This window comes from Chiroxiphia lanceolata, chromosome 1, assembly GCF_009829145.1.
Source record: "Chiroxiphia lanceolata isolate bChiLan1 chromosome 1, bChiLan1.pri, whole genome shotgun sequence".
Classification (NCBI taxonomy): domain Eukaryota; kingdom Metazoa; phylum Chordata; class Aves; order Passeriformes; family Pipridae; genus Chiroxiphia; species Chiroxiphia lanceolata.
Genome location: NC_045637.1, coordinates 73379148 through 73405679, shown reverse-complemented (window position 1 = coordinate 73405679; position 26532 = coordinate 73379148). Strand labels below are relative to the sequence as shown.

The 26532-nt window shown below is 40.3% G+C and overlaps 3 protein-coding genes across 8 annotated transcripts in view; 1 reads left to right on the top strand and 2 right to left on the bottom strand.

The window, feature by feature from the left end:
- The window catches only part of MTRR (5-methyltetrahydrofolate-homocysteine methyltransferase reductase), a 29912-nt gene extending 26644 nt beyond the window's left edge, over window positions 1-3268 (bottom strand). For 3 of the 4 annotated variants that reach the window (XM_032695859.1, XM_032695878.1, XM_032695887.1), the window contains exons 1-2: window positions 3147-3268; window positions 2358-2487 (exon numbers count right to left, since the gene is read on the bottom strand). Coding sequence is in view for 1 of the 4 variants with exons in the window: in XM_032695878.1 (XP_032551769.1) it covers window positions 2358-2375 (18 nt within the window). In the remaining 3 variants the exon portion in view is untranslated. Of the gene's footprint in view, window positions 1-2357; window positions 2488-2887; window positions 3088-3146 lie in introns of those variants that run through there. The other variant, XM_032695869.1, reaches the window with a different exon arrangement.
- Window positions 3269-3336: 68 nt separating this feature from the next.
- On the top strand, window positions 3337-10992 carry FASTKD3 (FAST kinase domains 3). Of its 2 annotated transcripts, none has more exons than XM_032684197.1 (7): window positions 3337-3426; window positions 3935-5395; window positions 6561-6646; window positions 7221-7383; window positions 8502-8571; window positions 9835-9949; window positions 10707-10992. In XM_032684197.1, the coding sequence occupies exons 2-7, from the start codon at window positions 3964-3966 to the stop codon at window positions 10803-10805; spliced, it is 1965 nt and encodes a 654-aa protein (XP_032540088.1). In that variant the 5' UTR covers window positions 3337-3426; window positions 3935-3963; the 3' UTR covers window positions 10806-10992. The 2 variants fall into 2 exon arrangements, with proteins under 2 accessions (XP_032540088.1, XP_032540094.1); XM_032684203.1 differs by lacking the exon at window positions 3337-3426 and adding an exon at window positions 3765-3853.
- Window positions 10993-13974: 2982 nt separating this feature from the next.
- On the bottom strand, window positions 13975-22058 carry C1H5orf49 (chromosome 1 C5orf49 homolog). 2 transcript variants are annotated; one of them, XR_004356360.1, is made up of 4 exons: window positions 21853-22058; window positions 17777-17893; window positions 17549-17680; window positions 14117-14218 (listed from the first exon to the last, which is right to left on the bottom strand). XR_004356360.1 is itself a non-coding variant. In XM_032684214.1 (3 exons), the coding sequence occupies exons 1-3, from the start codon at window positions 22027-22029 to the stop codon at window positions 14066-14068; spliced, it is 447 nt and encodes a 148-aa protein (XP_032540105.1). In that variant the 5' UTR covers window positions 22030-22050; the 3' UTR covers window positions 13975-14065. The 2 variants fall into 2 exon arrangements, 1 of the variants encoding a protein (XP_032540105.1); XM_032684214.1 differs by lacking the exon at window positions 17549-17680 and having other exon boundaries at window positions 13975-14218; window positions 21853-22050.
- Window positions 22059-26532: the final 4474 nt, after the last annotated feature.

Here is a 26532-nt window from a genome sequence, read left to right as displayed (position 1 = left end):
TTAGTTTCTTCTTCTCTGAAATCAGTACTTTTTGCCCAAATGACTTTAATGTACACTATGTCTGTACTTTGGAGCAAAACCATTGATTTTTATTTCACATTTCAAAAAGGAGTTTCTTACACAAGTGGAACTTGACCGTGAGACTAGCCGAGCTAGTTAGAGCCTGGTGCTAATAACAGCAAGGTCATAGGTTCGATCACCATATGGACCATTCACTTAAGAGCTGGACTGCATGATCCTTGTGGGTCCCTTCCAACTCAGACAATTTTGTGATTCTGTGAACTATGGAATTTACCGTTTGGGGTTTTTTCTCCTAAAAGTCAGAAACAATCTTGGAGAAATCTGCCATAGTGTAAAATAACACTCCTTCACAAAGTTCTCATAAGCAGTAGGATGAATGAGATGCATAACCTTACCCATTCACCTGTCCCATGAAAGTCTGAATCCAAGAAGTTTTCTTCCATGATTTTGACACAGAGAACACAACAGACACAAGAAAAATTTCAAGCAGCAGTAAATAAGAAAGACAGTCTTTCACGTGGACATTACAAATTAATCTTCTGTCAATATTTTGTCATTGCTAAGGAGCTGCAGTAGAACTCAGATACACAGAATTACAAATGAGTAACTTTCAGTTCCGAACTTGAGATATTTTTCATGTGTCTGGGCCTCATTTGCTGTACTTCACCTACTGCCCCCACAGAACTTCAGCTACAGAAAGCCACACACGCTGATTTATGGAAACCCATGGCTATGTAATTTGAGGCATCTTTTTCCTGTTTCTCTAGAGGGAAAACAAACATGGCTCAATTGTATAAGAACAATATTGTACTCCATTGATATGGCAAGATATTTCCCCCCACAGTACTGTGGAAGGTTTCTCCTATGGGAATTTTTTTGTAAAGCATAATTATACATCAGAAGTAGCAAAACTAAGTGATAGTTCTTAAGAGTACAGCGCCTGTAACACAAGAGAATTCCATGAAAAGTGTATTTACTAGAAAATTTTGAGGTTTTCATTGTATTTTCTTCAACTATATTTTGCGTTATAGTTTTCACCTTAAATTGATTACATGTATTACCTCAAAATATTAATGATTACCCTAACAGTCATTTTAAATAAATTTGTTTAGATAAATAGCTTCACGTGCATGTGCACAGAAGATGCATACAACAAAACAATACACAGAATGATTCTTCACCCTCCTTTTCCAGAAGGACATGATAACTATGAAGATTCATATATAATAGTGTAAATACAATATATAATTGTGTTTATATAATAGTGTAAATACAATTCAAATACCCTCAGATCCCTGTTGTAATGCAGATTCGCCCCAGTTGTGTGCTGTGTTTGCACCTAATTCTCTTGTCAGCAGGTGGCATCGCCCAACTAAAATTGGATAAACCCAATAAAGATGAAGGGCATTTCATTACTATATTCTTTCTCATACCTCAAAAAGGGAGACAGATAATCAGTTTTCCACTGGGACCACACTGTAGCATAGAAGCATTCTATACACAAAAAGCTGAGGGGTAAGCTGCCAACATTATAACCAAGGGACTACCAACAGACTTCAAATAAGACTCGGCTTGGGAAGACATTCATGCTTGAGCAGCACAAAAATTTTAGTAGGGGAAAAGGAGAGGGCAACAAAAAGAACACCAGTCACAATGTGGTCTGACATGGTCAATGCTGCTCCAACAGTGCCATGACCTCTGCCCAGGTCAGGCAGAGCAGCCACGGTCTCCATAAGACATTGTAAGCTTATTCCACTCCACACACAGCAACAATAAAGGGTGCAAAAAGTAATCATACCCATTTTTGGTGCATATATGTGATCTTGGGGAGAGTTTTTTTCACTGGTGAGTGGACTAGTAGATTGCATAGCAAAACTGGAGCAACTGCACTTCCTTCAGAAGGCATGTGGAAACAAGAGAATCCATGTGGCCAGAAGAACTGATGATGCTGGAGATGCATATGCATCCTGAGAGGGTACTGTGTGTGTATGTAAGTGTGAATGCATCTTTGTGGGAATGGGAGAGGCCATAATTAGACAATTCCTTGGAATTAGATACAGAATGCTGTTTAAATATTTGTAGGCATTTATTTACATTTTGTAAGTGCCTAGCATCCTATCTGTTGCATTGTTGCTATTGATCTTGAATATGTAATTCAATCAACTGATTAAACAGTAGTTAATTTAACTCCCTAACAGTTAATTATGTCATCAATAGACCAATAAACTCCTTTGACTATGATTCAAACATGTCTTCTGTCAACAACCGAAAAGAGCCCCATGCACAAACTGATCACGGGATGCCTGCTCAAAGAAAGAAAAATTAGTCATGCCTACCTGCAGATGAACAACCATAAACCAGCAACACGCTCTTAGATGAACATGTTGCCCACACTTCTTCTGCTTTGCTGCACTATACACTCTTCAAAGATGATATGCCATTTGCACTTACATGATGCAAGTTCAACTGGAATGAAGAGGGGGGAAAACGGTAATTCTTTACTATTGAGCTTTCTAGCTTGATCAAGAAAATCCTTCTAACTTTAACAGTATTACTACACCAACAGCCTTTAACATGTTGTTGTGTTGATAGCTGCACATTTAAAAAACAATCTTTAAGCCGAGAAAACTATCTGGGATTTGCTGGATCAAAGCAGGGTTTAACATGAAACTAAGGATGAAATTCTAAATTATAGCTCATCTGATCCAACATATGGAAAAGTCAAAAAAGAGTCGACAGAAGATTAGCAGGTAGTCTATCAGTCTCCTAAGTCAACACACGACAAGCCATCCGTGAATGCCACTGCACGACACGTGCTGGCCCCGGCAATTACTGCAAGGCCAGACCACGCACGTCATGTACCTACTCTGTCAAATATGTCGAACTCAGTGGCCACGGACCGGATAAAAAAAGCAAGAAACTTCAGTGCAGTGGTTTTACATTCTCCCGAGTGGCTTTGAACCGGGTTGTGGGACCGTGCCTTCAGAGACATAAACGCCATTCCCAAGCCCCTTTTTCAACACCTGTTGACTTGCTCAGAACCACTTTCACTCTACCGCCAAGACAGATATAAACCCCCCCGCGCATGTGCCCCGCCCGGCGCCCGCTATGGGTTACGGGAGTACTTGCGCTGGAGGACGCGATCCACAAATCCCACTCCCGAGGTAAAGTGCCAGCCCGCGCTCCACGACCGTCCCGGCAGAGCCGCGCCAAGCCGGGCGCAGCGGCGGCGAGGGCGCAGCCGAGACGAGCCGGGGCAGGGGAGGAAGGGGTGGGCTGAGCCGGGGCGGGGTGAGCGCAGCCCGGCGGGGAGGGGGCGGGGGCTGCTGCCGGCGCCCGGAGGTGCCGCCAGCAGAGCGCCGGAAAATCCCGGCAGGCTCCGCGCTGGCCGTCATGGCGGCGGAGGTGAGGCTCCAGCGGCGCTCCCGCCACTGCTGCGTGCCCCCGGGACGGATGGAGCGCGGCCCCGTTCCTTGGCTGCAGTGGCAGCAGCAGTAGCAGTAGGCGCTTGGGGCGGGAGGGACGTGGGGGCTGTGAGGCGGAGAGGGATGGAGGAGCCGCGCCCGTGCTGCACTTCCCGTGTCAGACTCGCCCAGCGCCCGGGCCGCAGGGTGGAGGGCAAAGCGCCGCCCCACAGTTTCTGCTCGGGGAAACGTCCGTATATGTTCCCCGCTCCTCTCCCGTAGTGATCTTAGGGAAACAAGGGGCAGAGATGCGCTGCAGCCTGTCGCGCAGGTCTCGGCCGCTCCCGGCAGTTTCTTTTCTTTGCATTGCCTTGCGCTGATGTTTGTGGCAGAGGGATCGTCCCAGTCCTCTCCAGCCGCCAAAAGAGGTCTTTTTTTTTTTGCTGCGTTTTAATGACACTAGTGCTGTTTCCCAAACTATGTATTTATATGTATTTTTCTTCCTCTAGGTATTATTTCAGAACCCACTTGATTCAATATGGCTTTGATTAGCCGAAAAACTTTCCAGTTTTATTCATCCAGCACACCAGCAAGCAGGTCTGTTTTGATGACCCTAAGCAAGAGACTGAGCTTCATCAAGGGGCAGCAAAAACCCCAGTGCTGTAGCTCTGTAGCCATGAGGATGCTATGTGTCAAAGATAAATCTCAGTATATGTTTTGTAGAAAAAACCACATTCAACTACGGATGCAGTCACTTTCTGTTAAAGAAACTGTGCGTCTCTGTGGAGATACTGAGAACTGTACTAAATCTGATAACATGTGGATGGATGAACAATTATTTTTCAAGAGGCTGAACAACCTTTGTACATCAGAAGAGATTTTTTACTTTCTTAGCTCTCTAGAAGTCATGTCTGATACTATGGCCGCAGGAGCCCTGCAGAGGATTTCTGAGGTTGAGGTGGATGACAGTGGTCTGAAAAACCCTGGAGTGTTAGAGAATGAAGTTTTCAGGGCATTATGCTTGCAATTTGAATTTGAATCTTCAAAACTGTCAAACACTGGGCTGTTGAACGCATTGCAGGCTTTGGTAATGCTACGTATAGATCCACAGAGCACGTTGATGGCAAGCTTGCTTTCAGAGAGCGAGGAGAGACTTGGTAAGGCACAGTTGACTGTTGAAAATCTGTGTGCTCTTGGAGAGAGTTTGCTTGAGTTGGAAAGCCCAAGTTGTGCGATGCTGGAACAAATTGTGAACCACATGCAAGAAAAAGACATTGAAAAGTGGAGTCCAAGGGAAATAGTGATGGTTTATAAGATACTGCAGGTGACTGCCAGGAAAAGGAAACAATACCAAAACTTACTAAACAGACTGAACAGTGTCACTTTACCTGCAGTTTCCCAGCTAAGCCCAAACTTTGCAAGTGTAATACTGAATTCACTGGTGGTTCTTTGTCAGACTCAGACAGTTGCCTTAGTTACTGCACTGTGTAAACATTCTGCTAAGCAAGTTCCATATTTCACGGATTATGAACTGGTAAATGTCCTGGACGCCTTCCTATACTTTGGACATCGTGAACAAATTTTTACAGAGGCACTGGAAATGCATGTCCCTCAGTCCATCCTTACCATGCATCCTCAAACAGTCTGCAAAGTCATGCAGTATTGCTGCAAAAAGGCGATCCTTTCAAAGCCCATCTTTGATGCAGTGGCAGAAAGTTTCATTTCCAGTGCTGACAGACTTACCACTGACCAGATTGCTGAATATATTATACCATTTGGGACTCTTAACTATCTGCCTCCAAGTGCTTCTTCCTTGTTTAGGAGGCTTGAAACTGTACTGCACACTCGGCTTAGTCACTTTCAGCCTCACACCTTGGTGAACCTGCTACACTCCTGTGTCCTTATTCAACGTTATCCACTAAATTTTCTGCCAAAAATATTTAGTCCCTATTTTCTGCAAAAGCTTCAAGGTAAGGAGCCGTGTTTCTCTAAGGATGTTCCACATTTTTTCTACTATGTGGTTTGTCTCTTGTCAAGCATACATTTTTTATCCCTCTCTGTCAAATCAGCAATGACCTGATGATACTTATGGGTCCCTTCCAACTCAGAATGTTCTGTGATGTGGCTTTAAGTGATTCAAGAGAATAGTGATAAGGAGGCCAAAGAGTGATGCCTCCTTGTCACAGTTGCAGTTGTCTTTAATGTTATATCATTTAGATGAGTTTGAAAATTTGACTGTACAATCTTAAACAGAGACTTGAATTCCCTTTAAAAATTTATTTCAGTTAATCCTTCAGTTTTTCTAGAAAATAGTGACCTGGTTTTCCCCATGTTTGTCCTTTGTCTCATACAGGCTGCTAGAACATCTCCCATGTGATAACCTGACCTTGGCTCTAATTATTGCATATTCCAATACTTTTGGACACAAACCTATTACGAACAACACAACATTTTAAGAAATTCTGTGTTAGATAGTAAAGCATTTTTAGTGTCATTACAGAGAGATGTAAACTATGCCAGAAAGGTGAGTGACTTCTTAAGATCTCAGCTAAGATTGCTCTGTTATTAAAACTAAGGTCAAATTTTCAAAGTGATTAGAAATTTGGTTATTTTATTTTTTGTTAACATGAAATACCTTAAGGGGTTGATTTTTATGACACAGACAAATCTCCAGAACTTATTTGGTATTATCCACTACTTGCAGATTAAAAAAAAAAAAAAAAAAAGTGAAACAATGAAATTCTGGTATTATAACTTGGGGAGAAGGGGTTATTGGAAGGGGATATTTATCCAAGACCTCCACTCAGACTTATTCTCTATAGAATGTCCAGTATCTCTGAGATCATCATTTCTTTTGGTGAAAGAATATGACAGTTTTAATAAGATCTTCCTAGTTGTATATTTTTATGTTGATATTTCTGTAAATAATTCCCTCATTTTTCTAACTCTGTCATTTCACACTGATCTTTCTGTTCATTCAAACAGTTACTGAGAATTGTAATGATCAAGTAAATTGATCGATTGTAAAGATCTCTGCACATTAAACTGAATAGCTTTTTCTGACTTCTGCCTGGTGGCTTGTGTAAAGATACTTTGTTGAAGGTACACCTGAAAGCCTGAATGTTGTTGTTTCAGCTCAGCCACCTGGTTTGAATGGAGTTGTTACCCCCCAGCTAACCCAGCTTTTTCTGACTGTCACCCTGGAGTGCCCATTTTATGAGGTACAGTACACATGAAACCAGAATTGATGTTAACAAGAGGTGATAAGTTCATTGGGACCGTTTTTATAATTAGTTGAGGACTGTCTTTCCCATAAAAATATTCGAATTGGACAAAATAGTAGCTTTTTTTTCTTGGTAAAAATATGAAGTGTTTCTGCCTGATTGATTGACTTGATATATTTGTGTGTTTGACAGAACTAACTTAACTCTTAAGTTATTACTTTTTTTGTATTTCCAAATACTTTTCCAACAGCTGTTTTGTTTCTATGTTTGGCTTGTGAAGTTGTGAAGCACAAAAAGAGATCAGGCACACTTTGATGTTGGCCTGACTGGAGAGGAATGGAAACAGTTGTGCATTTCTCATGAGCATATTCAGCATGACAGTGCAGAAGCTTGATGAGGATGTTCTGGTGGTTGTTTGGGGGATTTTAAGTTTCCAGCAGATCATACCTCAGACTGTAGGTCTCTCAACAGACTTGGCTTTGAAATGCACAGAATACATTTTGCTGCATTAATGAGTTAATTACAAAAATGTTATTTCTTTTGTTTGATTTGGTGTTCTGTCCTTATGTAGGGTCCGAAACTCCTTCCAAAGTATCAAGTAAAGGCCCTTCCGATGCCTCACAGTTCTTGTGATGTTCACCTCCTTAAAAGGGTGAAGACTGGATTACTTTATTTACTAAAAAAAAGAATATATTTTGCATCAGAAGTATCAACACCATATTTCTATGTAGTTGGTAAGTAACATTTCTTTAGATTAGTAATTAAATGTGAGTTTATCCTGCCAAAACTTTAATTCCCTTTGTAAGCATTCTAAATGCTGCAAATATAGAAAAAGTAAACTGGAATACAAAACTCTGTAGAAGGTCTGAAATGGGGAAACATCATGGGAACTTCAAGTAAATCCATTTTTACAGTCAGAAAGAAGAAAAGGGGGAGAAAAGAACTACAGCATTTCTTGGAATTCACGCAGCCCGTCTGTACTGAAAATAGCTGCTAACTCTTGCATTCTGTATGTTTACTATCAGCTCCTTATCCTTTAAACAATTTGTATAATGTAAAGCAAAATGAGGCAGTGCCACTTGTGTGCTCTCCCCACTTTAGTGGTGAGTAGAGAAAGGGAGAACTGGAAGGTGGGCAGCCTTGTGCCCTGCTGCGCTTGTTTCCCCTCAGCAAGAACGACTGATTACATATAGTTAGTGGGGGTTTGTGGGCTGAAGGAGAGGAGTGAGCAAAACAGTGTTTCATGAAGCAGGAAAGGAAACAGAGAAGGTAGTGATGAGGAAAGATGTGTGCCTGGGAGGGGTGGATGATACTACGATGTTGAGGGAAAGGCCTCTTGGATGCCATGGATGTCAGAGGGATTTTTAAAAAAAAAAAAATAAAAGAGAAGGATGATTCCAGAATTTTTCTGCCTTCAACTTCTACCTGGGTGTTGAAGTTGGCAGGGTTTAGGTTCAAAACTCATGTTTGCAAATTGACATAACCTATGAAACTAGGGAATTAATGAGAAAGATAAAGGATGGGGGCAGAGAGAGAGACTCTTTACAAAGCCCTCAAATTCCAGAGGCCGTAGCCACAGCAGCAAGGTGCCATTTGACTACATTATGGTTTTTAGTGGACTTGGAATACTAATTTGCTGGTTAGCAGTAGGAAAGGCTGAAGTGTTGCTATTTATCAGTCATTTGTTTTAAGTCTACACACATCTTTTGCAAGCCTTTGTGATTCAGGAAAAAAAAGAATTGTGATAGTATTTAGTTATTTTATAAAACAAAGACTGAGAGGATGAGAATTAGAATAAACAGTTTGTTATGTGAATGAGTTTTAATGCCACTTGTTTTTTCATTTGTACTAGATATCGAGATTAAATTAGATGAGGAAGGTTTTGTATTGCCTGTGGCCCAACGTGAAGAGGTACACAAACGGTAAGAGAATAAAAGAAACCATTGGTAAAATGTTGGTTAACATTGACAAAGAGCATCCATGGTGAAACACTGGCAAACATTGGCAAAATTTAAACTATTTGGAGTTTTTTCATTGACTTCAGCTAAGTTAAGGTTTCACACTAAAACCACTGGCAAAAGGACAAAATTAACAATCTGTGCTTTTTGCTTATTGTTTTGCCACCTGACTGTGTGGTGTCAGGCAATTAGTCTCTTTACCCAGTGAGAGTCAGGATCAAGTGATCCTGTTTGGCCTCTAGTAATGTATTTAGATCTTCTGTAATTCATTTTCAAATTAAAACTAAATTTTAATCAAGTGTATTTGCATAGATTTAATATAGTTTAAGCTAGTTCACAAATTTGCTTCTGTAAGGAATCCTGTGTAATGAGGATATTTGCTACAGATGCTGGGGGTTTTAATTGACAAATGCATAGGTGTTTAAAAAATGTATTAAACAAGGGTTATTTTGAGAAACCTTAGATAAGGTTAAGCAGCCTCCCTGTGTCATTTGCAACAGCACTTCTGTGAATAAAGCAAAATACTTTGAAAAGGTTATGCTTTCTCCAGCTTAACCTTCACAAGACTCAGAGACTAATACAGATTTTTTCAAAAATCCCATGCTTAAATGCTTAAGAATGGGCTTTACTATTTTTTTGAAATAACAGTTTTCATCTGTAAATAAGATGACAATATACTTAACATACTGAAAATTAAGCAACTTTTTAACAGTAGATATAGACACCAAGGAGAAAAAATTTAGTTATAATCCATGATGCTGCCAATCATACATACAGGTTTAACTTAAACAGATTTAGCTTAAACTTAACTTTGACTTGAAGTGTAATGGACTTAACAGGTAAACTAGTAAGTTAAATTTAGCTGCTGAAATGCTTTCAAACTGAGGCAAGTTTTTTGTGTGTTCTTCCTTCTAAAAGAATTCAAAACAGCTTACCAATAGTAGTATTAAAAATATCAATCTCTCATTAACTTGTATGGTAATTTTTGTTCAGAGCAAAACAAAGGCTTTTCAGATCAGTTTCACTGAGCTTCAGGCTTTCAGCTCCTGCCCTTATATTGAGTGATTTCAATTGTCCTGAACTAGGTAGCTCCCATCCTGCAAAATCTGATTCTAGGAAGTAAGAAGGGAGGTATTGTTTCATGCTTCTTAGGAACTGCAGTATTTGTGATTAAAGAAGTGGTTGTTGGGAGTTTTTCTTTCATACTACACTTATGCTTGATTTTAGAATTGCCCTCTGTGTTGATGGTCAAAATAGATTTTGTGCTAATAGCCACAATCTGTTGGGAGAAGAAGCTATTAAACAGAGACATCTTCAGTTACTTGGTTATGAAGTTGTGCAGGTAAAGTCCAAAGACAGTAATTTGCTTTTGCTCTGGCTAAATAAACTTGTAAAAAATTATTTTACAATGCTTAAAACTAGTTTCAAGTAATTTCCAAGTCAGATGTAGTCTTGTCCTTATATTATGTTCTCTCTGCTTAACTTTTGCCTCTTTGAGGGTGTACAGAAGGTCCTTTTTCTTCCTTGGATCGATTGGTGTATTCTGTCTGTGTTTTTTGCTAAATAGTGGCTGCTTGAAAGATTACATCTCTGCAGTGATTAATTCAAGTCTTGACTTACAGGCAAATGTTGTGTAAGAGTTCTGTAGAATTGGCATTTTTAATTAAATTCCTTTCTAAAAGGTTTGAATTTGGGGGTTAAAAGGAAGAGTTAAAAAAACCCCAAACTGATTTGTATTGTAAATAAAATGTTCACAACAAGTATATCTTTATTTTGCCTGTTGAATTAAGTAGAGGTATTTTTACCTTTAAAGATACTTTTAGTTTTTCAAGATTTTATTTTCCATTTACAATCACTTATTACATAAGCCTAACTCCATAATATTTAACTTAGTTTAAACTGTAATGGATTTCACTCTTTGTTTTACAATAATCTCTTTTCAGGGGATTTACAGATCAATAATACGCTTAAGATTAAATGTTTCATTTTAAAGCAGAAAAATCTTTGATGTGTCGTTTTTCATCTGCTTAATGAACATCTCTCTTACCCAGTTGTTTATTAAAAGGTATTTCCAGCAATCATTTTTGTTTTGTTTCCAGATTCCGTATTTTGAGATAGAGAGTCTAGAAAATTGCAGGAAAATGGCAGAATATCTGCACAAAAAAATCTTTCCTCATACATACGGACTCGGCAGATGACACTGGAGAATACCACTAAATCACAGGTTGACCTCCTGTACTACAGAGCGTAAATACTGTGCATGAAGAAAGATGGTGTTTTCTAAATAACTCCACCTCAGATAATTTGAGCTTCTGAATTTGAAACCTTCCAATATTTGGAACAATTGACATGTAAAGAGTAATAAAGAGTATCATATTTTTTTAAGTTTTGTGTCAGTATTTATTATAAGTTGACAGATGTGAGTGCCAGACAGTCAGTGCTGCTTTTGCCTTGTATTTCACTCATTCTAATTCGCAGCTGCAAACAGACACGTGACTATTCAAGGATACTGGCCAGTCTGAATGTAAAGAATATGCCATGCTACCTACTAACTGGGGCTTTTCTTGGCAGTATAAGAAGAAACTGTGCAATTTACTTATAGCTGTTTGTGTAATTTTCCGAATCTTTCATGAAGCTAAAATTTGCAGTAGTTGCAGAAGCAGTATTGGCTTATTGCTTTTAACAGATGTAGAATGCTGTTCAATAAGTAACAATGCCTTACAGAAAATGGGAGCGCTTTTAATAAAAAAAAGATTTGCTTTACTTTGTAAAGTAACAGCTGCCACAGGATAATGGACTTGCCAACTGTCTCTGTGGGGGCACCCAATGTTCTGGATATATTCTGTTTGTAGTTTTGTCTTTGGTGGCAGTTTTAGCTAAACTGTTTAAATAGGGTCACATGTGCCCTCCAAAGTTCCTTCAGTTTACAGAAACTCTACGCTCTGAAGCTCAGAAGAACTATGTCCTGTGGCAGTCCTTTTTTATGTATGAGTAGAAATACTGGAACTGAGAACCAGAACCAGTACCCACTTCATCCAGAACAAGTGTGCCCCAACTTGGGTCAATATGTTGCTTTGCAGATGGATGAAGGGAAAACAACACAGCTTTAGTTCTGATCATATTATGTATACTTGATGAACTGTCACGTAAAACACATTTTCAGGTGAGCTTATTATTTATTAGTAGCAAAGCAGAATTCCCAGCATCACCTAGTTTGATATTTAGTTTTGATACAATAAAGGCAAAAATTTTACATTATTGACATTCTGTGTATTTTACCAATAGATACAGGGTGTGGCCTTTTTTCCTTCTGAGGCTGCTGTTAATAATTTGTGAGTTGCAGGTGTGTCAGTTGTCCCAACAATCCTTGGAGATTGCCAGATGCAAAATCGAGATGCAGAATATGATTTCCACTGTGTCATGCTGTGCATTCTGTTCATGATAATTTGTTGCACATATAAAACCCTTACTCACAGTAGGATATCAGTGCAGACAGGTGAGGGAGCACCAAGAGGTAATGAAATGTTTTCCAATGGTGTAACAGTAAGCTCAGAACATCAATAACCTAACAGTTCATCATCCTAGCAAAAGAGAAATTGAAGGAGAATAGAGGAAATTATTTTTCAGACATTTATAAGGAACTTATCCCTAATACAGAGGAATTTGTCAAGGTATTCTTTTGACAGTGAGCACTGAAGGGAGAAGTCAACCACTCAGAACTGAATGAGAAACAAGTAGAGGAACAACCTCTGAAAGGCCTTCAAAAGTGAGGAAGGATGAGAAGGGGGTGAGGTAACCAAAGAAATGAGATGGGAAAACTCAGGTGTTTTTTGATGACTCAAATTTTCTCTGGTGAATGAAGTGGTGGTGCCTATTTATCACACAGGCCAGAAGGTGGTGGTGTTCTCAAACAAATTTGATTTCCAGTAGTTTTTCAAACACAGATGGTATGTAAATATAGTAAGGCTACTTATAAGAAGCAATTTGTACTGACTGTCCCAAACTAAAAATAACCTGCCAAGAATGTGGCTGTATTCCATCTCATTCTTTACTGGTATACATTTTATACTAATTTTTGAAAAAACATTCTATTATTAGAAAACATTTCCTTCTGACTGTTCTTACCGTGATTCCTTTCATTTAATGCTGCTGGATTTGTTTAATGAAATATTTATTGTTGAATATAGCAGTTAATGTCCTCTTGTCCCTGGCCCATTAAGTACAGAGGAACTTGCAGGTAATAAATAATGAAAGTAACAAACACCTCTCTGAATGGGCTGCTCTATGTGCTCTGCTTCTCACACCATGTCAAAGAAGTGCTATTGATTGCCTAATTTATTACTTATCCAGGCCCCACATTAAGAAGTTTTTTGCTTCTGTTATTTTTTCACTAGAAGTCTCGCTGTGTTCAAAAATGACATAGGTTTCCTGTGTGTAAGTACTAACAAAACTAGTGTCAGTCAAAGCTGTGGACTTCCAGTCCTTATTTTGGCATGATCAATCTGGCTGTTGTTCCTTTCCAAACAATATTGCCTCAGCTTTAAACAACAGCAGGATCAATGGCTCTTGAGAACCAAACTGATGCATATGCTGCAGGAGAAACTCCTCCTGAAATTACCTTAAAACTTTAGTACTGGATTCAGTGAGAATACAAGGCAATAAGGAAGTTTAGGCATTTACTCTATTTAGTGCTTGTTCTGCTAGTATTACTTTTTTTCCCTTTTTTCCAGCATTGGATACAGAACCAATGATGGTTTTTCTTGTCAGATCAATCTGTCAGACACCATTCCTATGGTGAAAGTCAGTGAAATGAATGTCTGAAATCAGCTAAATCCAGATTTTCTCTATTCAAATGGTAAGTGCTCAGAAGTTCTTTTAACTTGACTTCCACTTGAAGCCTACTGGAACTGCTAAGCACTTCTGGAAGTAGATCACTTCTTTATTTGCCCATTCATAGGTAAGCCCATCCATTTTAGAAAATTCGGAGCTGAATCTCCATTTCAGCTGTTGTGCAGATAAAATGATGGCGCACAATTCTGTAGCAAAATCATAAGGATTAAGAAGTTCGTGACCACTGATACCTTGAGGAACAAGCTTGCTTAAATGTTAAGTCTGTGAATAGTTATGTAGAAGCAGTGCCTAGAATTGCAGAATCAGCTTTTGACCCAACAGGTCTCAGTTGCAGTTTTACTGCCTAAAATGTTCAGCTCTTGTTGGTGCTGCTGTTCATGAGATTTTTGTGAGAATGTAAGGAGAAGACATGCATTTTAATTAGCATGAGGAGAAGTACAGCTGCTCTTTCATCCTATTTTTAAATCAGATAATTTTCATTAACTAAAATGTAGAGGAAAAGGCAGAAGCACCATATTGCTTTTTGATGTGTTTTTTTTTTTTTTTTACGTAAATGTTGCTGGCAATGACAGATGCAAGAGATTTAACATGGATCCAGTCTTGGAGGTTATTCCAATAAGCGAGTGCTGGGCTTTTGCCCGTATATTGCTGCATGGAGGTGATTAGCCCTTGCATGTTCTTTGGTTGGCTGCTCTAAGGGCTTGTTTACACGTTTCCCATACTCTGAAGATGACAACACAGGAACAGGTCTTGCCATTTCCTGTGAAAATATAAAAGTCATCTTATAAGAAAATAACTGAATAGAAAACTTGGCAGTTTTCTAATGCTAAATATGCTGTGGCCAGGGTCAAAATAACTGACAAAACTGTAGAGCACTTGCTATATGGATGTATATTTATTTAGCAGTGATCTGCACCCTTACTGTTCCATCCCTGCCCTAGTTTTTTATGTATATGAATAAACCATTAGTGTATCACTAGATGACATGATGATAAGATATGGAGCTGTGGCCTGATAACTTTTTACACGTATACGTACACACACGATTACCATATGATTACTGGCAAATTAAATGCTATGGTACTGAAAAGCACAGATTTTATTATTTTTCTTGTGCACTGACTTGCATGATTCATTTGAAAAATGGGAGACATTTGTGTGCCGTGTTACAGCAACACCTACCCTGCTTACACAATTCAGTGAAAGCACGGCATAAAAAAAAATCAAAGCCTAAAGAAAAACCCTGAGCAACCACTAGTCCATGCAAGCTTTCCCTGAAGGAAATAAAGCATATACTACTTTAATTCTGCACAATGAAAGGTTTTACTAAAAATGCTTGTATCTGTAAGATTACAGAAATAACTGCAATGATAGGAAGTAGACTTGATGAAAAATAACCTAAGAAAAGATCATTTTAAGCTTGTTCTTAGCTGCACTTTAAGTGACTGTGCAATCACTATCTGAAATCTGCAGTTCCTGTGCTACAGCAATGGGGAGCTATGGAGTCAGAAGGGAAAGACAGGATTTGTTTGTTTTTCCCTAGCCAAAGGTCTCAGGTTTATCAGGCTGCTTGTATGTTTGTGCGCTGGCTAATACAGTAAGCCTTGGTCCCCGATGTGTTTATCTAGTCTTATAATATAAATAGTATCTAAAAGGAAAATCAAAATGCAGATGCCACACCACAGTTCAAGTGCAAACAAATTACTTCTTTGCTGCAACAGACACAAGTCTGAGCCAAATCAGAACCTGAGTCCTGTGAGGATGCATGTGGGACCACAGATTGGAGGGGTCTCATAGCAGGGCAGTCAGCTGAGAGACATTTCCAGACTCATGAACAGAACTTGAGATTCTTGAGAAGATGCTGTTAACCCTATTTTTTTTTTTTAAATCCCGAAGAAACCACAAGAGAAAAGCCTATTACAAAACAACCATTCGTCCCCCAGTCCTCCTACCCACCTTACTCTATCCTATTAAAAGCTATTCAGTACACCAACTTTTAACTCCACGAGAATGAAAATCAAGTCAAAAAGAGCAGCAGGCAAAATTAAGACCATTTTCTCCCCTGCCCTATTTGTGGATAAATGTTGAAAAATGAGAAATGACAAAGTCTTTGTACCATCGAGAAAGACTTTGCTAGCAATACAGGGTTTACAACGCTAATCATAGGCAGCAGTATGTAATTTCAATAGTTTGTGTTTCTTTTAAACAAATAAGAATCAATTTTCGGCATCCTCAGTAGCACAGCACTGACTGTGCACACTGGCATTTTATCTTTGTGGGTTTGGCATTCAGCGGATTTCAGATTTTCCAACAGTTGGCTGGGAAGCGTCCTGCTAAACGCCTTCGCAGCGTGTAATTCTAGCACTGCTAACACTTGAAATCAGCAATGGCAGCCTTGTGCAAACACGCTGCTGCAGTTACTGTGCTGGATGTAGCTAAACTGAGTATCTGTGACTGTGCTCTTGAATTCCCTGTGTGCACCCAGGCTCTGCAGGAAATGAGGGGCTTACTTGCAGCATTTTTATTTTTTTTTTCCCCTTCAAGTAAAGCAGTGTACTGTGGTGGATTCAGCATTTCTGCTTTCAGTGTTGTACTAGAAAGATGTTGATTGTGGTATTTTTATTTATTATATTTTATAATATAGTTATATAAAGTCTGTGAGGGCCACAATGATAATTAAAGAGGAGGAGCTGAGTACATGACCTGCACTTAGTTATGGTTACATCCAGTGTTGGGTGTCATCACGTACAGCAGGATCATGTAGCATTAAACATGTGTGGGTTTGATGTGTCTCCGTGCTAATTAAAGGGTTGGATTAAGGGACACCTGTTCAGACAGAATCCCTAGTGTACACTTCCAGTAGAGCTGGTATGAATCCTGGCCCATTCTGTCTTTAGGAAGAAAACTGGTAGGAAAGTGAGTTTTGTTGATGCAAGCGCTCAGTAAAAAATCTGAACTTTACATTACTAAACCTTCTACACAAATTTCCCAGTTGGGGTTGGGCTTGGTAGTGAGGGAGGAAAGTTGTCTTTGTTTTGTTGAAATAAAAAATTTCATTTCTAATTGGAGTCGTCACTCACATGCCTTTTAGCCTCACACAGATTACAGTTGACAGGTTGGCCTCCCAGATTTACTAGGCATGAGCACATGATGGTAATGGGCACTCCTGGGATTCCTTTGGGAGCATCTAATACTGCCTGCACTGTCTGATAGAGTGGAAGGGTATTATGGCTACATACTTGCGCTGAAATATCTGGCATATATGGCTTCTAGTGAGACAAATCACAAGCAGTGGCTTTTGTTACAAAATAACAACAATTTTATTACACAGCAATTAGAGTAATTTTAACTTTTGTCTTTCTCTTCCTTCTTCCTTATCATATATAATCATCAAGGCAGCCAGCCATCCCTAGTCTACCCATCACTTTACATCCCATGAACCCATTGGGATTTTGAGGCCAATAGCACACAGAGGTTACACTTCATTTGATTTTTGGCAGCCTCTCCCTCTGTGTGTGGGTGAGTTTGTGTGTGTGTGTATATAAATAGATACATAAACACTTGCGTATGTAGTTGTATTATTCAGACACTGGATGGAAAAATACATACATATATATTTATGTGTATATGTTATCGTATTTCTGTTTTCAAGGCAGCTGTGTAAAACCATGGCTGTATTTAGGTATTGGGCTGCACATCAAACCCAGATTCTGCTGGCCTTGAATACTTTGCCCATTCTTTTCAAGGCATGTCCATGGTGTTCTGATTGACCACTCCTTTGCACTAGCTCCCAATGAATTTCCTTCCTGCAGGGCAATCTGGTGTAAGTTTCCCTAACAAACTCACCAGCTTCAGAAGCTTGGGCTCTCACAGCAAATGCTGGTGTAGGGAGGGTGGGTGTCAGAGGACAGTAGTGAAATCAGGGCCTCTGAATCCAGTCCTCTCAGGGAGAAAAGTTTTCAAGCATCACAGCTGCAGGAGCACCTGAACTACAACTCTTGAGAGGCACAGACATTCAGAATTCTCCCTAAACTCTGTAACAGAGGGTTTGCCTATTTCCCTGTGCTTTAACTTGCATATGTCTTGTCACCTGGAAATCTTCAGGATGCCAAAGAACAAGAGCTAATTCAAGTGTCTTCATGGGCTAATGCTTTCTTCTAAACCTCCAGGCTGAGCACAATGACGTCCTCATTCCAATTCCTTTCCTACCATATAGGCTGCACTATAAAGGGTAAAACAATGCCTGTAGTGCCTAGCCATGTCAGAAAAATAAAAATCAACTTTAACAAAGATAATTACAAATTCATCAAAGGGTTACCTCCTCATTAATGTTGAGACCATGACCTTTTGCGTGTTTTCTGTCACAGCGAGGAAGATACTTGTTGTAACCTTCTGGTATTCTAAAAATGGTGTCATAGGTGAAAACATGTTCTGTCTTGAGAAAAGGGGAAAACGTGGCTAATTCACAGCATTGCTTAACTTTACAGATTACGAATATATGTAGTCAAATCAATACTTAAATGGTGCACATATTGTATTAGATGATGACAACTGTAATATTACTGAGCTTATTAGCAAGTTTGGGCCACTCCTTTGTAATAGTTTGCAAAATTGCCTGATGACACGATACCTTTTTTTAAGTCTAGTCATCTCTGAAATTTCCCTTGTGGCAATTTACTTCAATTTCCACATCCCACCTCCCCCCAGCCCCAGTCTGTTGTAACTTTTGGAAATTTAACTGCTTTATTTGCTTTCATTTTCTGAACTTAATATTCTTCTTCTTAAGTTCATATATTTGTCAATTGAACTGGCAAATTATGTAAAAGCAAAACAGGCAGTTTCCAAATTAATTTGGAATGAAAAGGACAAAGGTATCCTGCAGTTTAATCATCGTTTAATTTCTGATTAAAGCAGAACTGAGAACAGTTCTGAAACATGCCACAGTGGTAATTCTGTAAACCAGTGGTATGAGTGACATACATATGTCATGCATGAAAATATAGCACACCCCAAGACAGAATATAATTGTATAACTGTTGATATAGGTGTATACAAAGAAGCAACATTAAAGATCTGACCTGCTAACAAAGGCATTTGTGGAATCCAATCAACAAGTTGTCATGAATGGAATCAAAGGAATTTCAAAAACAAAAAGAGTTTTCAAGGGAAAAGCAAAATCCCCTACTGAAATATTCTGTCATATGTTAATGAGCTTCATTAAAAGGTCCATATTCAGTTAAACATCAATCCATCACTGTCTTTGTGCATGGCTGACTAAAACAATGATGCATTTTGTTGGGCTTTTTCCCCCCTCTAATTTTGAGTCTTACAATTTGCAGTGCAATCCTTCAAAAATAAGTCAAGTTAGGGCAAGTCAAGAAGGCTATAATGGTTCCGTTAAAAGAAGACCATAGTTAAGAGCACTAGTAAGACACTGCTGTAATCACAGGCTTAATTTGTAAAGATACCTCCATTACTTGGTTCTGACAAGAGGAGGAATTAGTTGGTATTTAACCTATCTACCCCTTCATTTCCCAGAAACCATCAAGCCTCAGAGATTTTCAGTCACATTCAAGAGCATCCTGCACCTGATGTGTCACCTTCATGATTATTATTATTTCTTGTTTCCTTACTTCTCCTTTACTCCCCATGCTACCAGTTTCATTCAGAATTTCAGTTAGCATCCAATTTGTGCCCACCACCAGGAGTGTTATTTGCTCTTTGGTTTTATTCATGTGGCATTATTTGTCCATTATTTTTACTTGTGTCAGACCAGAAAACTCATTCTTTCTGGAACTCACAGACAGGCAGCCATGTGAAAAGCTAGCTCTCTCCCAGATCATCTAAGATTTTCTGCCGGATGTGTAGAGGCAACAGTTCTGTTCTCAATACACTGATAACTTTCTGCTACTGTTTCTCTTTGTTATTAAATGATAACTTAGTTGACCTGGCTGGTGGTGGTGGTATTGAGCTGTTTCTTAAACCTTTCTGAGCAAGTGAGTCATGCAGAGCAGACGATAAATATGCACTCAGGGTGGGCATCCTCTGTGTAGTGCTACTAAAGGTAAGTGCTTTGCAAGCATTCAGTAATATTCCAGACACACATAAAATAAGTAATGGCCTTCTCCACAGCTCAGAAGAGGAAACATCAGGCAAACTGGCTACAGTAACATGTAAAACAATAGAGGGAGCAATTGTCAGCCAAGGGATTAAAAGGCAGGAATTTCTGGCTTATGGTCACATGATGAGCACATCATCTTCCTATTTTTTCTGCTTCAGTCTCTGATACACAGTTGGGTTTAGGTATTTAAGCTGAAAAAATGAATGAAATTATTTTGCTGTATAAATAAAAAAAAATCAAATTATTTAATTCCTTAATTGTGCAGAAGAATGGGTTGAATCTGCTTGCTTCCTCCCCTGTGGCCGAGGCCTGGGCTGTGAAGAAACCTATTAAACAGCTGTTATCATGTTTGTTTTCCATGCTATTGGAGCAGCATTTTCCACAAACCAAATCATCGTGAGTGTGAAAGCAGACTATACTGTAAGCAAAAGCTCTACTATGTGGTTGCTAATTCAGTTCAGACTGGGTAGGCTGTGAGCTCCACCAGCCCCAAGTGCACCATGCCAGCCCTTTGACTTGCCCTAGCCTTAATCTCGTGCTCTCCCTATCATGTTTGTTAAGCACGGGGCACCAACTGTGCTCGCTCACCTTTGGCTCACAGCACCATCCCAAGGTGATGCTGGAATCAACACAAAAGAGTCTGACATTACAACTCTACTTGTAGAGTAGAGTTTAGCAGGGCCACCTGGTCAATGCAGGAAATTTGCTGTTCATCTTAAGAATAGAACAGAATAGAATAGAATCAACCAGGTTGGAAAAGACCTCCGAGATCATCAAGTGCAAACTTTGATCCAGCACTGCTGTGGTTACTAGACCATGGCACTAAGTGCCACATCCAGTCTCATCTTAAAAACCTCCAGGGACAGTGAATCCACCACCTCCCTGGGCAGCCCATTCCAATGTCTGATTACTCCCTCCATAAAAAATTTCTTCCTAATATCCAACTTAACTTCCCCCAGCAGAGCTGAAAATCGTGACCTCTTGTCCTAATTCCTTTAACGCCCAGCACTTCTGTCTGCACCCTGCCCACATCCCAGGGACACACAAGATACAAACTCACAAATCACCAGTCAGCACTGCCCAGTGCTTGGCACATTCAGCAGCCTGTCACTTGAGCAGGAACGGGATAAATATATGGGGTGTATTTATTGTTATAAATAACTATACGTTGCCATAATAATACTATATTATATTGATATAATAGACATTTCAGAAATTTTTAAGGGTAATTTTTTTTGAGGAAAAGGGTGTTAAATTCAATGTCTCATGACACTTTGGAGAGAGAAAAGTTTGCCATCCAGGAAGTATTGCTCAGCTGAGGCTGAAGGTGTAAGATTTTTTTCATTTCTGATGTTAAACATGAGGACAGAGAATGAGGAACAAGGGTGATATAATGCAGCAGAGAGTAAGGAGTGAGCCTCCTTGACTTGTACGTGTTAAGTGTCAGTGTAACACCTTCAGAAGCATTCAGTTTTTGAGGCATAAAATGATGTTATTGTTTTGAGTAGCTCTATCGATTTTCATTATTAAAGCTCAGCGTATGGAAAAATTGTGCAAGGCACATTGAAAACTTTTTGCCTCATCTGGAAATGGAGAAGTTTCTTGTTAAAGAATCCCCAAAAGTGTGTGTTACCAGAAAAACCACAGGTGCTGCAATCCAACCCCAGTGACAGACGGGGTTGGATTGCACATGTGGATTGCCTCACATTTCATTGATACCACATGACCTGTCAGTCCTCAATCCTTGACAAACCATGTCTCTGCCTTCTCTTGCGGTTCAGTGAAAGACTTTACCCTTGTTGGCCATCCACAAGTAGCAAACATATTTTGCAAAGGCCTCTGAAGAAGAAACCTGCTATTTTGCCATTAGGCTAGCTCAAGATTAATGTTCAGCATTTCTATATTAGGAAGACATTTTTCACTGTGAGGGTGGTGAAGCACTGGTACGAGTGGTCTAGAGAAGTGGTGGATCCCTGGAAGTGTTCAAGGCAAAGTTAGATGGAGCTCTGAGCAACCTGGTCCAGTGGAAGGTGTCCCTGCCCATGGCAAGGGTGTTGGTTTAAAGGTGATCTTTAAAGTCCCTTCCAACCCAAACTATTCTATGATGATTTTAGGCACCTGCCTGACCAGGTCCCTCATGATGAGGGCCGAGCCCTTGCAGAGGGACGGAGAATAACGTCTCTATGCTGGGCAGAGACCCACGGGGAAGGTTTGTCACTCTGGCCTCGAGAGGCTCCCCGGCTGTCCCCGCCTCGCTCTCTTCCCCCCCTCACCTTGGCCGCCCGGTTGAAATAGCTGAGCTCCGGAGGCCCTTCCCGCCTGGGCGGGATGAAGCTGAAGGCGGAGAAGGCAGCGAGGGCAGGCCGCCTCCTTGCCGCCGCGATGCCGAGAGCCTCCTCTGCCCACCGCGACCCTCCCGCGCCCGGCGGCCACGGGCCGGGGTCGGCCATGCTGCGGGGCGGCCGCCGTCGCCCGGCAACGCTCCGCCGGGCACCGGGCCCGGCCCCGCCCGGCCCCGGCCTGCAGCCTGGGCGGCAGGAACAGACCCTCGGTCGCGGCTGGGCTCCGGTGCTCGGGGACTCTGGGTGTTCCACAGAGCGGTGTTAAGGCTGAAATGTGGGTTCCCGGACACTCGGCCGTGGGGTTTTGGTCCCGGTTTTGAGCAGCGGCTCCAGCATCACCCACTCTCAGGCCAGCTCCCTGGTGCCTTGTGTCCTTGGAAGCTGGAGTGGGTGCTTAGAGCAAAGCTTGGCTGAAAGGTACTAGCTTTTTTGCTGAATAAAAAATTTTGTTCAATAAAAACACACTGCAGCATGGAATTTCCACCAAAATGAGGATCCCAAAACTTGAGGACCTGGGTTTCTTTGCCCAGCAGCTCCTCATCCACTGGAGCGCAGGGTTTAACGGGATGCTCAGCCATTTCAGGCAATGCGACTGGAAAACTCACACACTTGTGTTGGGAGCACTGAAAGTAAGCATCTCCTGTGTGCAAATCTCAGACTGACTGTAAAACTGCTCTGCCCTAACAGCACCTGGGTTCACCCCACAGATATCCCCGTTTAATACATACACGTAACTATGCCTGTGCTGCTTCTTACCGTGCCTCTTAGGGATCTGTGAGGGGCTTGGTTTGGTTTGTTTTCTGCAACCACAGTCGTAGAACTATTGTGCTGTAAGTACAGCATTATTATTGGTACCAGTACCTTTTGGTTAGGACTTTCACAACAGCATTCTTCCAGGCATCTGGAATTTTACTGAACATCCCAAATTTACTTTAAAACCTCCAACATTCAGAGTACCAGAAATCTTCACAACTGATTGTTTCAGGCATTTTGGAGCCAGGCCTACAAAAGTCTCATTCCTACTGTGTTGCTGCTACTCTCCCATCACTAATCCACCAAATAACACGGACTACTGCTTCTTTGCAAGTGCAGAATGGAGGCATTTATAATCTGCAGACTTCTGTGGGGTTTCTTTTAAACATTTGTGACAATTTCCATCTGCTTATCTAATAATGTCCCTCTACCAATTAATATCCTCTTCTTTCTGTAGCACGAGCCAAATTAGAGCAGTGTAAGCGAGCAGTGGAATTGAAAATCCAATAGCTGCCTTACATCAGCTTCCTACGCAGAGACCTCTTGCCACTGTGCAAGTACTTTTTTTGTAATTTAGTCCGAGCACAAAGAGATAGCAAGCCCATTTTATAAAAAGCAGCTCAGCCGAAACTGCAGCTATAAATAGAGTCACAAGAAACTGTTCACCAGAGATATAAACTAAGCTAGGCAAGAGCTCTGAAGTCAGACCTGTCTCCCATTTTCTTCCTACTGTTCTCATGTACCTCATTTTGATTAACGTTAAATTGATGGCATTAAATTGAATTACAGCATCTGGATGCAATACAGATTGTTAAAAATATTGCTGGATGCTTGTTATAGATTTGCCATACTCCCCCCTCCATCCAAAATAATTTAAAACTATGGTTTTCACTATTTTTTTTCCTTCGTAATGAAGGTATAAATCCTTTTAGTATCATTTGAAACTTTACAAAAGCTTTTTCTGGTTGATTTTAGCAGACTCCCCATAAGCAGGATATGAATGCCCGGGGAGGTTTGTTCCAATTGCAACCAGACTTTACTAATATCCTACTGTTAAGTGCATGTTCCTGTTATAGAGTAACATGGAAGGTCGGTCTGTTTCCTTAGTAACTTAAATATGAACATATAAACAATGAAGCAATTTTAGTCTGTATGGTGAAAACTATGCATTCAAATACAGCTGAGCTAGGAGACCAAAGAGTTAAAAATGGCTTTGAATTTGGTGGCTTAAGGCTCAGAAGTTCAATTGCCTGCCTTTTTAGAGTAATATCCCTTCATGTTCCACTGCTATGGTTCCTGAGTTTCGAACATGTTGGTATGTATTTTTATAGCAATTTTTCACACCTAAGTGTGTCAAAAGCAGGGTCATTGTTCTAAAATGTCATACTGGCTTATGGAATAACTTTGAAAAAAGAATTCTTAAAAGGAATAGGTGAAGAAAATAGTAAAGGAGGCAGGTAGAGGGGACACAACAGAGACAATGACAACGGGGGAAGGGAGACAGGATCGACGCAAGAGGACAGATGACATATAACTGGACAGGTCATCGATACACAGAAAAAACACAAGTAGCTGTTTTCTTACTACAAGCTGAGGTACCTGTTTCAAGCTTATGTCACTTAGATCTGAGAGCCTGCTGTCAAATTAAGGTTTAGCAATCCATCTCCTGTCCTAGCTGTTTGACCTCAACATGTATCAGATTGCCATGTGGTCCTGACCTCCAGCTGAGCCACGAAGGAGAGACAGTCTTTGCAAAAAATTTTCCATTTGATGACCCTTGAAAAAGGCTGAAACAAAAACGGCTCAAAAACTCTCCCATTTCCATTCCCATAGCTTTGGGCCAAGCCAGTTGCTTCACATAAGTGCTTATTTCTTATAGATTCTAATTATTGACTGACTGCTTATCTCAAACAGGAAGGCTCTTCTGAAACGTGGGGTCCCTCCCACAGGAGACAGTCCTCCATGAACTTCTCCAATATGGATTCTTCCCTCGGTCTGCAGTTCTTCATGAACTGCTCCAGCATGGGTCCCTTCCACAGAGTGCAGTCCATCAGAAACAAGCTGCTCTACCACAGGTCACCCGCAGGGTCACAAGTCCTGTCAGCAAACCTGCTCCAGCATGGGTTTCTCTCTCCTTGGGCTCACTGTTTCTGTCAGGAGCCTGCTCTAGCGTCAAGCTTCCCAAAGAGTCACAGCCTCCTTCGGGCATTCACTTGCTTCAGCATGAGGTTGTCCATGGGTTGCAAGTGTTTCTCTGCTCCACCATGGACCTCCATGGTCTGCAGGGTTACAACCTGCCTTACCATGGTCTGCACCACGGGTTGCAGGGGAATCTGCTCCGGTGCCTGTCCGCAGAGTTGTTTCCTCTTTATGGCTGCTGTTGCAGTGTTTTTTTCCTCTTCCTAAATACTTTATCCCAGAGGTGCTACCACCATTGCTGATGGGTTTGGCTTTGGCCAGTCAGCTGGCATTGGCTCATTGTCAGACATAAGGGAAGCTTCTGGCAGCTTCTTACAGAGGCCACCTCTGTAGCCCTGTTCCCCCTCCTTGCTACTAAAACTTTGCCGCACAACCCGGTATAGCTGCACAACTCAGTATAGCTGACTGATATATGCTCCAATTCAGATGAATATTTTGTTCAATAACCCTCTTGGTAAGAAGAGTAATACACAGTTTTATACATGAGGTGACGTTACTTTCATAAGAATTGCTATTTGTAACACTGTTTTGGAATGCAAACATGAAAAATTCTAGTCCAGGAATATCAACCTTTCAAAATACTTCACTTGCACTTTTTCTCGTCAAAACTGAGATTTTCATGAAGAGCATCTCAGTGTCTACAAACAGATTTGAAAAATGCTGTACAAAAAAAATTTCAAACAACTCTCGGCAGAATCTTTGTTTTAAACAGGGCATCTTACAACATAAAGGAGTTCATTCGTCACAATTACAAACATGAATAAAATGCCCTTATGTTGCATTTTGACATATCAAAAGCTACACTGACCTTAATAATTCCTGCCCCTAAATTTGAAAATGCTTAAAATTAACATGTAGCAAACTTTAGGGTGAACCAGTTACACATGATTTATATACCACTTTTGACAAATCCATACAAACCTGAATTACTTCAAAGAACAAAAAATATTCTTTTAATTACATGTTTTATTTAAGGCACATATATTTGACATTTGTTTCCTCCTCGGAATCACTTCACTATTTTAGACAAGAAATGAAGAGTAAAACTAAAAAGCCCTAGGCTTAAAATTGCTTGGGGCCCACCTGTAAAAAGTGTTGAAGGGTAGTATCTATATTAGATGAAGGAGAATCTGCTGTCTGAAAATGAAAAATTAAAGTATGTTCATACCTAACCACAACCAAAAGGAAAACTACATATCAAAGTACGAGATAATCATATCTTTTAACAGTAAATCTTCTGCTATTTAAAGCATCTTGACAACATAGCTTATTGTTTGTCCTGATATGAAGTTCTGAAAACAAAAGAGGACAGACTTGAAACAGCTCTACCTTCACCTATGCACAGCTGTAGCTTTAGAAACAGATTGAACTACCTGTGTCTCACCAGAAAAACGGAAGGTCTGTAGATATTTCACAAAATGGAGAAAACATAAAGGAATTTAAAAGAACGAAAAATGCTTTTCACATAACTTAATATACTACTGTCTGTCTTTAGAAACAGCAGCTAAATAGCATTAATTTCAGGTAATCCCAAATACTTTCATAGTTAATAAAAATACCTGCAAGTCTAGTCTTTCTTCTTGTCCTTTGGTAGTCCTCCATAAACTGGAGCAAAGCACTGACATCAAGAAAGAATTTCAGCAAGCTTCCCAGGTGTTC